The sequence below is a fragment of the Oncorhynchus keta genome, chromosome 34, assembly GCF_023373465.1.
Source record: "Oncorhynchus keta strain PuntledgeMale-10-30-2019 chromosome 34, Oket_V2, whole genome shotgun sequence".
Classification (NCBI taxonomy): domain Eukaryota; kingdom Metazoa; phylum Chordata; class Actinopteri; order Salmoniformes; family Salmonidae; genus Oncorhynchus; species Oncorhynchus keta.
Genome location: NC_068454.1, coordinates 75,327,968 through 75,343,847, shown reverse-complemented (window position 1 = coordinate 75,343,847; position 15,880 = coordinate 75,327,968). Strand labels below are relative to the sequence as shown.

The 15,880-nt window shown below is 45.3% G+C and overlaps 1 protein-coding gene across 1 annotated transcript in view; it reads left to right on the top strand.

Annotated features, from left to right (window-relative positions):
• Positions 1 to 1,083: 1,083 nt before the first annotated feature.
• The window catches only part of LOC118367886 (atrophin-1-like), a 28,136-nt gene continuing 13,339 nt past the window's right edge, over positions 1,084 to 15,880 (top strand). The window contains exons 1-5 of the mRNA XM_052492666.1: positions 1,084 to 1,343; positions 5,284 to 5,427; positions 6,120 to 6,224; positions 8,448 to 8,567; positions 8,674 to 11,480. Of these exons, the coding sequence (XP_052348626.1) occupies positions 5,401 to 5,427; positions 6,120 to 6,224; positions 8,448 to 8,567; positions 8,674 to 11,480 (3,059 nt within the window). The 5' untranslated portion in view covers positions 1,084 to 1,343; positions 5,284 to 5,400. The remainder of the gene's footprint in view (positions 1,344 to 5,283; positions 5,428 to 6,119; positions 6,225 to 8,447; positions 8,568 to 8,673; positions 11,481 to 15,880) is intronic.

The following is a 15,880-nucleotide window of genomic DNA, read 5'->3' as shown; positions in this document are numbered from 1 at the left end:
CCACATTTACCCATTCTTAATTAAATATATAATTGTGTTCAATATCTGAAAGCTCTGTAAAATTGCATCCTAAATAAGACCCTGGCGTGGCTGACACGTGTAATGCGCACTATATGCAGTCACAAGCTGCATCATATTAACAATGTATCAACTGTACCTACACTGTTATATAAATTGTTGCAGGTATATCCACTGCATGTTCTAAATGTAGCAGCAGAGGGAGCGCGAGACGTGGCCTTTTCACGTGAAGGTAAAAGGCGCGCAAGCGCAGTAGATCGCTCCTTCACATGGTTACTATGGTTACTACACAATAGGGGACGGGATAGGGGGCTGTGTAAAGGGGGAAGAAAAAACGAAAGGAGAGAGTAGGGAGGTGGTTTGCAGAACCGCTTGACTGATCACACTGTAGCTAGCTCCCCCGACACTGTGCAGAGTAAAAGAGAGAGGTAGACCGGGAGAGGGAGAGAGAGGTGGAATGAGAAGAAACGGGGTAGGCCTCGGCCTAGGTTTTAGGGGAAAGGTTTATACACTCAAAAAAGAACTCCGTTCTAGGTATGAATATAATGGACACGGAAACTTTGAGAATGCACTATTATCTAGGGCCTAGATTCTAGGCTATAATGGCATTATTCAGTTCGATGCTGTTTGACTACACGTTGGGCTGCATGCTGTAGCCATTTGCCTATCAATACAATGACGGGGAGAAGTTTTAGAACAAAGGGAGAAAAGGTAAGATTCTGTAAGCTGAGTTATTGTGTGTATAAAGGATCCATGTAAAGTAGCTTATCGTGGGCTAATGCACAGTGATCCTACATTGGAGTGGGGGAAGATACAACTGAAAAAGGGACTTCTCTCCTTCCCTCCCCTCTTCTGAGTGTTGGCCCTCTGCGCCTCTTCCTTCTCCCTGCCTCCCTTTCTTCTCGCTCCCCCATTCCTTAAGAATATGCAAATCACGCCCTCCTCTCCCTCTCTTTCTCTCTTCCTCGAAGTGCATCCCTTGCTCGCCCTCAGTAGATTTTGTGACTGTACCGACGGCAAAAAGTGCAAGTCGTCTTGACGGAGGAAGGGGGAGAAAGAGAAGGGGGAGAAGGGGGTGGGGAAGAGGCAAACGTACGCATCAATTCGTACAGTCTTCAGCGGCACCCCGTTTTTTCCTGCAACGATTTGGGAAGGAGAGAGAACATTCTGCATTATTTGCGGAACCGTTGCAATATGATCCAGCAGCCTCTGTTTATAGGTGCGCGTGCTGCCCCTATGTGTGTATGTCAACGTACAGTATAAACCGAGAGAGACGGTTAAAGAAAGGGAGAGTGAAAGGGGACACGCATCGCTGGATATCATAGGTAAGGAGAAGGGAAAATGGATGCTTATATATTTTTGCTATTCTTGTTGGCCATGTTTGTGTCTTCCCTCCCCTTTCTTTGTGCGTTAACGATCATGCGTTATGTGTAATTCATGCCCGGGTAAAATGTGTGTTAGGTTAGAACGCACAACAGACGCACTCACATTCCAACGAGAAAAGGCGTCTCGGTGAAGAATGGCATTCGCCATTCTATTCCGAATTATTTTTTCAAGACATGAAGAAAAAAAACAGTACGCTATTGGAGAAACACAACAGGCATAGATAGACACAGGACCCATTATATTCTGCATTATCAGTGTTAGCCAATATGTGCTATTACACATAGCGTCTACATCGTCGATCTAGTCTATTCCGATGTAGCTCGCTTGTTGTACAGAATAGCAGAGCCGGTCGCATCTGCATGTGTATCAATAACAGTAGCGGGAGAAGAAAGGAGAAAGAGAACGGTTGCGGTGCCTGCTTCTCGGTGCCTGCTTCTCGGAGCCTGCTTGTCGGTGCCTGCTTCTCGGTGTCTGTCGGTGATGTGAGCTGTGTAACTGCATACTTACACGGGCTAAAGACATGCTGCGATGCATCACATATTTCATTTTAATGCATTCGTGTGTGTGAGAGCGAGAAACAGTTAATGTGCACATATGTGTGTGTCTGTTTCACCATTGCTATACATTGTTTGATTATTATAAGCTATGGTAAATGCTATGTTTGCTTTTAGTGTTGATGGACCACAGCCAGGGACCAGCAAATTAAACCATGAATAGTAGCAGCCAGCCACCTGTGACTAAGATATACACTGACTGTATACAGTATCTGTGTCATTGGGATCCATAGCCTCCCTCCTCTGCTTTACATTGGGCCCATAGGCCTACACTCCCCAAATATTGATTTCATAGCACAAGTAATGGCTCAATGTTTATCATTGAGTGTGTGGAATTGTGAATTCTTTAACTACTGCAATATAGAAGACAACATGTCTATGGGAACAGTCACTATAGTGCTATGCACATTGCACGTGTAAAGGAGGGGGTTCTGTGAACCAAGATAGCTTGACGACTGACAAGTAGCCTAGTCTAAGACGTGGACTTGTGTTAGCTCTCCGGGCTAATGCCTAGGCTTTAGCTCAGCAGGATAACACAGTCTTATGGAGCTTAGTCCAGGTTCAAAGCCAGTTGGTGACACACACTCGCCTGATGTTGAATTCATGCCAAGTGACTATACACTACTATTCAATGTGTGTGTCTGTGTGTGAATCTGTAACTAACAGCTGTAACTGTTTGTATAAAGTGTGTGAGTGTATGAATAAGTCAACATATGCAGTATGCACTAATAATTCATATATGTAGTAATGGTGCCACCACACACTGCATCTGTGTGTTTACTGCTCGATGGGTTGAACACAAGGCCTTCCATTGTCAGTGCTAACTACCTGGCTAAATATATCCCTTTATATCACCCAGTGTGCCACTGTTCTATTTATATCCTCATTCAGTATACATGAGCTTGACTGGGTGAATGGGTGAATGAGTTGGACATGTAAAACCTGTGTCATATTTCATAGTCTACTACCCTAATGAATGAAGGGGTGAATGAGTTGGACATGTAAAACCTGTGTCATATTTTATAGTCTACTACCCTAATGAATGAAGGGGTGAATGAGTTGGACATGTAAAACCTGTGTTATATTTCATAGTCTACTACCCTAATGAATGAAGGGGTGAATGAGTTGGACATGTAAAACCTGTGTCATATTTCATAGTCTACTACCCTAATGAATGAAGGGGTGAATGAGTTGGACATGTAAAACCTGTGTTATATTTCATAGTCTACTACCCTAATGAATGAAGGGGTGAATGAGTTGGACATGTAAAACCTGTGTCATATTTCATAGTCTACTACCCTAATGAATGAAGGGGTGAATGAGTTGGACATGTAAAACCTGTGTCATATTTCATAGTCTACTACCCTAATGAATGAAGGGGTGAATGAGTTGGACATGTAAAACCTGTGTCATATTTCATAGTCTACTACCCTAATGAATGAAGGGGTGAATGAGTTGGACCTGTAAAACCTGTGTCATATTTCATAGTCTACTACCCTAATGAATGAATGGGTGAATGAGTTGGACCTGTAAAACCTGTGTCATATTTCATAGTCTACTACCCTAATGAATGAAGGGGTGAATGAGTTGGACCTGTAAAACCTGTGTCATATTTCATAGTCTACTACCCTAATGAATGAAGGGGTGAATGAGTTGGACCTGTAAAACCTGTGTCATATTTCATAGTCTACTACCCTAATGAATGAATGGGTGAATGAGTTGAACATGTAAAACCTGTGTCATATTTCATAGTCTACTACCCTAATGAATGAAGGGGTGAATGAGTTGGACCTGTAAAACCTGTGTCATATTTCATAGTCTACTACCCTAATGAATGAATGGGTGAATGAGTTGAACATATATGTTGCATGTCATGGTCAATTACCTGTATCTATTAGTGATGGGGGGGAAATCAGTTACATATTGGAATATTATTTTTGATGATATATCGTATCGCATATCGTATCGCATCGTTTTGACAATATTGCAATATTATTTTCCCATGACTGATCAAAACTCGTTTTCTCATGCTCTCTTGTCTCTTTGCAGCAGAGATATGGTGAGCAATATTATTTTCCCATGACTGATCAAAACTCGTTTTCTCATGCTCTCTTGTCTCTTTGCAGCAGAGATATGGTGAGCAATATTATTTTCCCATGACTGATCAAAACTCGTTTTCTCATGCTCTCTTGTCTCTTTGCAGCAGATATATGGTGAGCAATATTTTTGGAACATCAACTCGCAATAAAATCACAGTATCGATACACAAAACATAGAATTGTGAGAATTGCAATACATATTGTATTGGCACCTAAGTATGATGATAATATTGTATAGTGAGGTCCCTGGCAATTCCCAGCTCTAGATCTATGAATGAATGAATTATCAGACTCTTAACCCCGTGCAGGTTTGGGTCTGGGGCTGGGCTCTTTTTTAACCCCATGCGGGTTTGGGTCTGGGCTGGGCTCCTGTAGGGTAGGTAAGGGGCTAATGTGGCTCTGGGATAGCCCTTGAGATGGCTATAACAGCTTAAACTCTTTCTGACCCAGGTTTAAACAACACCTTAGTGGGTTCTGATAGGCTGATAAAGGCTAGAACATATACACGCATCCAATTGCTTTGGGAAGGTGCTGAACAGTATTCAATGTTCATCAGCATAAGGGAATAATCTGCACACAATATTTTCTTCCAAATGTGTTTATTGTCATACACAACAGTATCTATACATCTGTGTACAGGTTCCATGTCATTAAAGGAAAACTCCACCCAAAACGATATTTTGGTATTTTTTTCAGTAGTCCATTGTTGAATTGGTGGTATGAATCAAAATGGGACTATATCAATTGTGGGACTATATAAACAATGGACTAATGAAACAAATACCAAAATATCATTTTTGAGTGGAGTTTTCCTTTAACTGTGATTCTTCTGAATGAACTGAACTGCAGTGTATTACTCATCAATGCATCCATTCAGTATTGAAGTGTGATATGAGTCAGATATCGGTTTTCCTGTAGCATTGCTGTGTTGAGGATCCTTGACTTGTACATGCACTCAAAGCCATGCCAGGTTCATCAGTCCACCGTTGCAATGAATTGCCTATAACTGTAGTTGTAATGTTATTGTTCGATATTTATCCTTCGATATGTGTACATCATTTGTTATTATGATTGATGGTGCACTGTAACTTGTCCTGTCAAATAACGTCTTGTTTTATTGTTGTTGTATCACTGTATTTGATTTGTATGGGGTTTTCTGATGCTACCTAATTCAATGGGACTGGCCTGGTTAGGTAGACAGTTCATCATTGTGGTGTTTTTTCCAGGTTGTAGAAGCTCAGATGGTGGTGAGGTGATTTTCAGTCCTACAGAGAAAGACAAGGACACCACTTCATTCACTGCTATGGCCTGTGGGGAGGGATGGACATCATAAAGGAGTAACGATGAAAACTCGAACTCACAAAGAATCGGTATGAACTGTTTCAATGGCTTCCTTCATCTCTACCTTGTTCCCCTGTGTAGCTGAGTGTGCATGTGTGGGTCTGATTGCAGATGTGTTTATTGTTAATATGTTGTATTATATTGCACGGAGATGGATTGTGATGTTACATTTTACATCATTTAAGATTAATACGACTTTTGAAGTTAAGATATTCTGTGTGTATATTCTTTGTGGACATTGATGTCATAATTGTTCCTCTCTCTGTTCTCTTCTCACCTCGTCGTTCTTGCCGCTTTCTACCCTCCCAATTCCTCTTCTCTCTCCTTTCCCTCCTCATGCTCTTACCCCCCCCTACCCATCACTGATCCTCTATCCTTTCTCCCTCATTCCTGCCCCCTCCCTATTTCATCATCCTTCATTCCACCTTACCCTTCCCTGATCCCCTCTATCTCTCACTTTTTTCTTTCCCCCTTTCCCCCTCTCTCACTCCTTGGTTTTGTCCTCTACTGTTCTCTTTACTTATTGTTTTGACCCCTTTACCACCCTCTACACCCCTCAACCCCCCTTTACCTCCCTCTACCCATCTTTACCCACCTCTACCCCCCTTTACCCACCTCTACCCCTTTTATCCCCCTCATAACCCATTTCCCCTTCTCTCTCTTCATTTGTTCCTTCTATCTCCTTTTCTCCTTCTTGCCCCTTCCACCCCTGGCGGTTCAGATGCCAATGCGCAGTGGGCGGAGGCGGGGGGGAAGCAACGAGGAGAGGAGGGGTAGACGCCCGCATCCCAGCCCTTCTCGTGCAGAACGAACCGACAGGCAGGCGGTGAGAACCTATCATGTTTTATGTCTGTTCTTTCCCGTGTTCTCCCTAAGAAACTCTTGTAATGTTGTCCCTCTGTGTCTCTAGTAATGGCAGTCTCTTTCTCCTTTTGGCTTTGTTTGTCATGTAGTCTTTCCATCTAGATTTGTCTATCGTAAAGTGTGTGTGTGGATGTGTTTAACTATTCTTGTGGGTACCAACTGGGGACAAATGCTATTTCTAGGGGGTTTAGGGTTAAGGTTAGAATTATTGTTAGGGTTAGAATTGCGTTAAGGTTTAGGAGCTAGTTTTAGGTTTAGGGTTAAGGTTAGGTTTTTGGGTTAAGGTTAGGGTAAGAGTACGGGTTAGGGCTAGGGTTTAGGGAAAATAGGATTTGGAATGGGACTGAATTGTGTGGCCCCACAAGGTTAGCTGTACAGTCGTGGCCAAAAGTTTTGAGAATGACACAAATATACATTTTCACAAAGTCTGCTGTCTTTAGATATTTTTTTTGTTGTCAGATGTTACTATGGAATACTGAAGTATAATTTCATAAGTGTCAAAGGCATTTATTGACAATTACAAGTTGCATTACAGGTTGATGCAAAGAGTCAATATTTGCAGTGTTGACCCTTCTTTTGCAATACCTCTGCAATCCGCCCTGGCATGCTGTCAATTAACTTCTGGGCCACATCCTGACTGATGGCAGCCCATTCTTGCAAAATCAATGCTTGGAGTTTGTCAGAATTTGTGGGTTTTTGTTTGTCCAAACGCCTCTTGAGGATTGACCACAAGTTCTCAATGGGATTAAGGTCTGGGGAGTTTCCTGGCCATGGACCCAAAATATCAATGTTTTATTCCCCGAGCCACTTAGTTATCACTTTTGCCTTATGGCAAGGTGCTCCATCATGCTGGAAAAGGCATTGTTCGTCACCAAACTGTTCCTGGGTGGTTGGGAGAAGTTGCTCTCGGAGGATGTGTTGGTACCATTCCTTATTCATGGCTGTGTTCTTAGGAAAAACTGTGAGTGAGCCCACTCCCTTAGCTGAGAAGCAACCCCACACATGAATGGTCTCAAGATGCTTTACTGTTGGCATGACACAGGACTGATGGTAGCTCTCACCTTGTCTTCTCCAGACAAGCTTTTTTCCGGATGCCCCAAACAATCGGAAACGGGATTCATCAGAGAAAATTACTTTACCACCAGTCCTCAGCAGTCCAATCCCTGTGCCTTTTGCAGAATATCAGTCTGTCCCTGATGTTTTTCCTGGATAGAAGTGGCTTCTTTGCTGCCCTTCTTGACACCAGGCCATCCTCCACTGTGTGTGCAGATGCACTCACACCTGCCTGATGCCATTCCTGAGCAAGCTCTGTACTGGTGGTGCTCCAATCCCGCAGTTTAATCAACTTTAGGAGACGGTCCTGGCGCTTGCTGGACTTTCTTGGGCGCCCTGAAGCCTTCTTCACAACAATTGAACCGCTCTCCTTGAAGTTCTTGATGATCTGATAAATGGTTGATTTAGGTGTAATCTTACTGGCAGCAATATCCTTGCCTGTGAAGCCCTTTTTGTGCAAAGCAATGATGACGGCATGTGTTTCCTTGCAGGTAACCATGGTTAAAAGAGGAAGAACAATGATTCCAAGCACCACCTTCCTTTTGAAGCTTCCAGTCTGTTATTCGAACTCAATCAGCATGACAGAGTGATCTCCAGCCTTGTCAACACTCACACCTGTGTTAACGAGAGAATCACTGACATGATGTCAGCTGGTCCTTTTGTGGCAGAGCTGAAATGCAGTGGAAATGTTTTTGCATGGCAAAGAGGGACTTTGCAATTAATTGCTATTCGTCTGATCACTCTTCATAACATTCTGGAGTATATGCAAATTGCCATCATACAAACTGAGGCAGCAGACTTTGTGAAAATTAATATTTGTGTCATTCTCAAAACTTTTGGCCACGAGTGTACAAGTGTGTGTGTGTGTGTCTGTGTGTGTCTGTGTCTGTGTGTACATGTGTGTGTGAGTGAGAGAAGATGCTGTCAGTTATTAGATATTGATCTACATGTAAGCCTTAATGAAGCCGTGTGTGCGTGCCTGTATGAGTCATCACCACCATGATTACCTTATATGTACAATTGTAGTGCCAATGTGGGGTGTTTTATACTGCTTTTACCTGCAGTGTCATCTCTCGTTGAGTTTGTCTTTCTTACTTTAAAAAATGATATGCATGCATATTCTGTATCTTAGCAAAGAGCTGCTGGTGAGGAATTGGCTGTCAGTCGCTTCAATCACAGATCGCAAGGCCATGATTCGTCAGAGAGTGAAGGGGAGGAACTTGTGCCTCCACCAAAGAGGCAGAAAGTCCAGGTTAGTGTAACGTGATGTTGAACTGCACCACTAGGTTGAATTAGGATGATTTAATGTCAACATTTAATTAATATATACTTTCCTCATATTCACCTTATGTCATCAGGATTCTTCCTCTGTCACCAACCCACCGACTTCAACTCATTCAACTGACAGTACTCCCCCCACTATACCGCCCCCACCCTCGGCTCCCAGACAGTCACGTGACAGTGACAACGAGGATGGTCAATCCCAGGGCAGCAGGAGCTCAGTTGTAGGGAGCTTGGCCAATAGTCTGAGCAGTGGGCGGGACATCGACCAGGACAATCGATCTTCCTCCCCGAGTCTTTCTGCCTCGCCTCCAGCCAGTTTAGACTCTGACTCTGATGGTCCAGACTCACCAAAGCAAGGAGAGGGGGAACGGGAGAAAAGGAAAGAGGGAGGAGTGGGGAAGACAGGAGGAGAGGAAAGGAGAGCAGCCAGAGAGGGGAGAGGGGATGAGTCTTGCGGGGATGGAGAAAGGAAGGATGGAGGAATAGAGGACAGCCCTTCTCTGAAGCTGCCATCCTCCTCCATCTCTTCCTCTGCTCCTGTTCCCTCTCTCCGTGGAGCAGGGGATTCAGCCAATGACAGCAATAGTGGCAGGAAGTCCTATTTCTCACAGGACTCCAAGCTGGTAAGCAAGATGGAGTATGGACCGGCCAGCGCTGACACTGTGCACAGTGGCAATCGAATTAACTCCAAAGCTAAAGCTCAGTGCGTGACCAAGGCAACTGTCGCCGGGGGAGACTATCCCCACGGCAACCCCAACATTCCACACCCCCCTCCACCACCCCTTCCTCCACCACCAGCGCTGAAACCCTTAGAACTAGGGGGGCAGAACCTACCCTCAGAAGTCAAAGTAGAGAGAGAGAAAATGGAGAAAGGTGAGAAACTGATGGACAACAAGACGGCTCCTCCCTCTCTGTTACCCCAAACCAGCCCATTACCCCCCTCCCAGCCCCCGCCCCACCCCCACCACTACAGCCCCACCGGATGGCAGGGAGGCACCGCAACCGGTTGCCAGGGGAGCTGGGGCTACACCCGTTACTCTGGTAACCACCACACTCACCAGCCGCAGCACCAACCCCCAGTGCAGCAGCAGCAACTGCCATCCGTCTACAACCCCCCTTCCTCCCGTCATTCGTCCTCCTCCCACCCCCCTTACCTCCCCCACCCCCACAAGGAGTACCTCCCCAGGTACGCTTCCGGGGGAGGGGAAAGGGAGAGGGGGGCGGCCGGCGAGAGGGAGAGAGGGGGAGTGAGGGTGGAGTATGGGGGGAGGGAGATAGGTAGGGATTTCTCGGCTATTAGTGGTAGTAACAGCAGCACTTCTGGTGGGATGGGGGGTCCTAATGGGGTCCAAGGGAGGGAGTTTGGGGGTCAGAACCGGGAGTACCCAGGCCTGGGACCTCAGGGCTCTGTGAGAGACCCCCCCATGGGTCCTGGGGGAAGAGAATTTGGACCGGGGGTGTTCAGAGAAAGAGAGAGGGATAGAGAGAGGGAGAGGGAGGGAGAGAGGGATGTAGGAGGAAGGGAGTTTCCTTTACTGAATCGTAATGAGAATCAGAACAGGGAGTTTGGACCCACTGGTGCTGGGGGAGGAAGGGGGCACCCCAGAGACAAAGAGGGGGGGCGGTGGGGCGAGTTTGGGGGCCAGATGAGAGAGGTGGGGGGCAATGGTAACCCCAATAATAACCCCCTCCCCCTAGGAAACCCCTCAAGCTCGACCAGTGGGTTACCTGCAGCCCCCATGCTAAACCGCGACCCCCCTTCCTCACCCCAAAACAACCCCAGCCACCCTACCCTACCCCCCCACCCACATCCTCAAAGCGCCTCCAAACGAGACTACCCCCCATCGATGGACCAGGCACAGACAAGGCACAGTCCCCCCTCTGGACCAGAACACTTCCATAGAGAGTACCCTCCTGGGGCCAAGGACTATCCCCCTGGTGGCCCACCCTCCACCGGCCCGGCCCGTGAGTACCCCAGCCCTCCCGGAATGACTCCAAACCTGGGCCGAGACTACCCAGGTGGACCTCAGATCCCCCACCTGCCCCACCCCCACTTTCCAGCCCAGCAGCCCAGAGACAGGGACCGAGAGAGGGACACCAACCAGCGAGAGTCGTCTCTCTACCAAAACCGTGGCGGTCCCCCCCAACCCCCGTCCCTTTCTCCCTCTTCTTCCTCCTCCACTCCTCATGGACACCCTCCGAATGCTCCTTACCCTCCTCCGCCACCTCCTCCCCCTCTCCCCCCTCCCCAAACCTCCCTTGCTCAGCCCCAACCCCCCTCCGGCCTGGGACCCAATCACGTTCGTCCGGCAAATTATTCTTCCTCCAATCAGACTCCTGCAACACCCCTCTCTCCTTTACTAAGCCCCTCGACCAATCAGATGGGAGGGTTTCCTTCCTACCCGCCAGGCTCCTCCTCCGGGGCCAACATGTCACTTCCTGGTTCAGGTGTGTCACCTGGCTGTCGGCCCTCACCCTTCCACAGCACTTTGAACAGCCACGCCCCCTTCAGCGGCCCCTACCACTCCAATGGGAACAGTGGGAACAACCTGGTCCCGACTAACAGCAATAGTAATAGTAGCAGTGGCAGCAGCCATACCAACTCTCTCTCTCAGTCCCTCTCACCTCAAAACGCCTCAAAAGGACCCCCACCTCTTAGTAACCCCGGCAACAACAATGGCACTTCGGCCCCTGGCTGTAGCTCCTCACTTCCTAGAGATGGGCATTCTGATTCGTCCACAGGTCCACCTCCCACACCTGTCATCAAGGAGGAACCAATAGAGGAGAGGGAGGAGAGTGAAAGCCCACCTCCTGTTTTGAGAAGCCCCTCCCCTGAGCCCAAGCCGGTGGACATTCCGATCCACGCCAGCCAATCAGCACGGTGAGATGGGACAGGCGTCATAGCAACAGAAGGGCTCCATCATATGTCACGCTAACAAGTTCTAACAACTGATTTATGTGGTTTTATCTCTGTTTTTGTCACTGGCACTTATCATAATATGTCAGCTATTATTTATAGATAAAGGGGCTGAGAAATGTATTCCTGTCACAGAAGAGGTTTTGTAGACAGGCCTACAGTATATCAAAGACAACAACACCCATCACAGAAGATGTTTTGTAGACAGGCCTACAGTATATCAAAGACAACAACACCCATCACAGAAGAGGTTTTGTAGACAGGCCTACAGTATATCAAAGACAACACCACCCATCACAGAAGAGGTTTTGTAGACAGGCCTACAGTATATCAAAGACAACACCACCTGTCACAGAAGAGGTTTTGTAGACAGGCCTACAGTATATCAAAGACAACAACACCCATCACAGAAGAGGTTTTGTAGACAGGCCTACAGTATATCAAAGACAACACCACCCATCACAGAAGAGGTTTTGTAGACAGGCCTACAGTATATCAAAGACAACAACATCTGTCACAGAATATGTTTTGTAGACAGGCCTACAGTATATCAAAGACAACACCACCCATCACAGAAGAGGTTTTGTAGACAGGCCTACGGTATATCAAAGACAACAACATCTGTCACAGAATATGTTTTGTAGACAGGCCTACAGTATATCAAAGACAACACCACCCATCACAGAAGAGGTTTTGTAGACAGGCCTACAGTATATCAAAGACAACAACACCCATCACAGAAGAGGTTTTGTAGACAGGCCTACAGTATATCAAAGACAACAACACCCATCACAGAAGAGGTTTTGTAGACAGGCCTACAGTATATCAAAGACAACAACACCCATCACAGAAGAGGTTTTGTAGACAGGCCTACAGTATATAAAATACAACAACACCCATCACAGAAGAGGTTTTGTAGACAGGCCTACAGTATATCAAAGACAACAACACCTGTCACAGAAGAGGTTTTGTAGACAGGCCTACAGTATATAAAAGACAACAACACCCATCACAGAAGAGGTTTTGTAGACAGGCCTACAGTATATCAAAGACAACAACACCTGTCACAGAAGAGGTTTTGTAGACAGGCCTACAGTATATCAAAGACAACAACACCTGTCACAGAAGAGGTTTTGTAGACAGGCCTACAGTATATCAAAGACAACAACACCCGTCACAGAAGAGGTTTTGTAGACAGGCCTACAGTATATCAAAGACAACAACACCTGTCACAGAAGAGGTTTTGTAGACAGGCCTACAGTATATCAAAGACAACAACACCCATCACAGAAGAGGTTTTGTAGACAGGCCTACAGTATATCAAAGACAACACCACCCATCACAGAAGAGGTTTTGTAGACAGGCCTACAGTATATAAAAGACAACACCACCCATCACAGAAGAGGTTTTGTAGACAGGCCTACAGTATATAAAAGACAACAACACCCATCACAGAAGAGGTTTTGTAGACAGGCCTACAGTATATAAAAGACAACAACACCCATCACAGAAGAGGTTTTGTAGACAGGCCTACAGTATATCAAAGACAACACCACCCATCACAGAAGAGGTTTTGTAGACAGGCCTACAGTATATCAAAGACAACAACACCCATCACAGAAGAGGTTTTGTAGACAGGCCTACAGTATATCAAAGACAACACCACCCATCACAGAAGAGGTTTTGTAGACAGGCCTACAGTATATCAAAGACAACAACACCTGTCACAGAAGAGGTTTTGTAGACAGGCCTACAGTATATAAAAGACAACAACACCCGTCACAGAAGAGGTTTTGTAGACAGGCCTACAGTATATCAAAGACAACAACACCTGTCACAGAAGAGGTTTTGTAGACAGGACTACAGTATATAAAAGACAACAACACCCATCACAGAAGAGGTTTTGTAGACAGGCCTACAGTATATCAAAGACAACAACACCTGTCACAGAAGAGGTTTTGTAGACAGGCCTACAGTATATCAAAGACAACAACACCCATCACAGAAGAGGTTTTGTAGACAGGCCTACAGTATATCAAAGACAACAACACCCATCACAGAAGAGGTTTTGTAGACAGGACTACAGTATATAAACGACAACAACACCCATCACAGAAGAGGTTTTGTAGACAGGCCTACAGTATATCAAAGACAACAACACCTGTCACAGAAGAGGTTTTGTAGACAGGCCTACAGTATATCAAAGACAACAACACCTGTCACAGAAGAGGTTTTGTAGACAGGCCTACAGTATATCAAAGACAACACCACCCATCACAGAAGAGGTTTTGTAGACAGGCCTACAGTATATCAAAGACAACAACACCTGTCACAGAAGAGGTTTTGTAGACAGGCCTACAGTATATCAAAGACAACAACACCCATCACAGAAGAGGTTTTGTAGACAGGCCTACAGTATATCAAAGACAACACCACCCATCACAGAAGAGGTTTTATAGACAGGCCTACAGTATATAAAAGACAACACCACCCATCACAGAAGAGGTTTTGTAGACAGGCCTACAGTATATAAAAGACAACAACACCCATCACAGAAGAGGTTTTGTAGACAGGCCTACAGTATATAAAAGACAACAACACCCATCACAGAAGAGGTTTTGTAGACAGGCCTACAGTATATCAAAGACAACACCACCCATCACAGAAGAGGTTTTGTAGACAGGCCTACAGTATATCAAAGACAACAACACCCATCACAGAAGAGGTTTTGTAGACAGGCCTACAGTATATCAAAGACAACACCACCCATCACAGAAGAGGTTTTGTAGACAGGCCTACAGTATATCAAAGACAACAACACCTGTCACAGAAGAGGTTTTGTAGACAGGCCTACAGTATATAAAAGACAACAACACCCATCACAGAAGAGGTTTTGTAGACAGGCCTACAGTATATCAAAGACAACAACACCCATCACAGAAGAGGTTTTGTAGACAGGCCTACAGTATATCAAAGACAACAACACCTGTCACAGAAGAGGTTTTGTAGACAGGCCTACAGTATATAAAAGACAACAACACCCATCACAGAAGAAGTTTTGTAGACAGGACTACAGTATATAAAAGACAACAACACCCATCACAGAAGAGGTTTTGTAGACAGGCCTACAGTATATCAAAGACAACAACACCTGTCACAGAAGAGGTTTTGTAGACAGGCCTACAGTATATCAAAGACAACAACACCCATCACAGAAGAGGTTTTGTAGACAGGCCTACAGTATATCAAAGACAACAACACCCATCACAGAAGAGGTTTTGTAGACAGGACTACAGTATATAAACGACAACAACACCCATCACAGAAGAGGTTTTGTAGACAGGCCTACAGTATATCAAAGACAACAACACCTGTCACAGAAGAGGTTTTGTAGACAGGCCTACAGTATATAAAAGACAACACCACCCATCACAGAAGAGGTTTTGTAGACAGGCCTACAGTATATAAAAGACAACAACACCCATCACAGAAGAGGTTTTGTAGACAGGCCTACAGTATATCAAAGACAACAACACCCATCACAGAAGAGGTTTTGTAGACAGGCCTACAGTATATCAAAGACAACACCACCCATCACAGAAGAGGTTTTGTAGACAGGCCTACAGTATATCAAAGACAACAACACCTGTCACAGAAGAGGTTTTGTAGACAGGCCTACAGTATATAAAAGACAACAACACCCATCACAGAAGAGGTTTTGTAGACAGGCCTACAGTATATCAAAGACAACAACACCTGTCACAGAAGAGGTTTTGTAGACAGGCCTACAGTATATAAAAGACAACAACACCCATCACAGAAGAGGTTTTGTAGACAGGCCTACAGTATATCAAAGACAACACCACCCATCACAGAAGAGGTTTTGTATACAGGCCTACAGTATATCAAAGACAACAACACCTGTCACAGAAGAGGTTTTGTAGACAGGCCTACAGTATATAAAAGACAACAACACCCATCACAGAAGAGGTTTTGTAGACAGGCCTACAGTATATCAAAGACAACAACACCTGTCACAGAAGAGGTTTTGTAGACAGGCCTACAGTATATAAGAGACAACACCACCCATCACAGAAGAGGTTTTGTAGACAGGCCTACAGTATATCAAAGACAACAACACCTGTCACAGAAGAGGTTTTGTAGACAGGCCTACAGTATATAAAAGACAACACCACCCATCACAGAAGAGGTTTTGTAGACAGGCCTACAGTATATCAAAGACAACACCACCCATCACAGAAGAGGTTTTGTAGACAGGCCTACAGTATATCAAAGACAACAACACCTGTCACAGAAGAGGTTTTGTAGACAGGCCTACAGTATATAAAAGACAACAACACCCA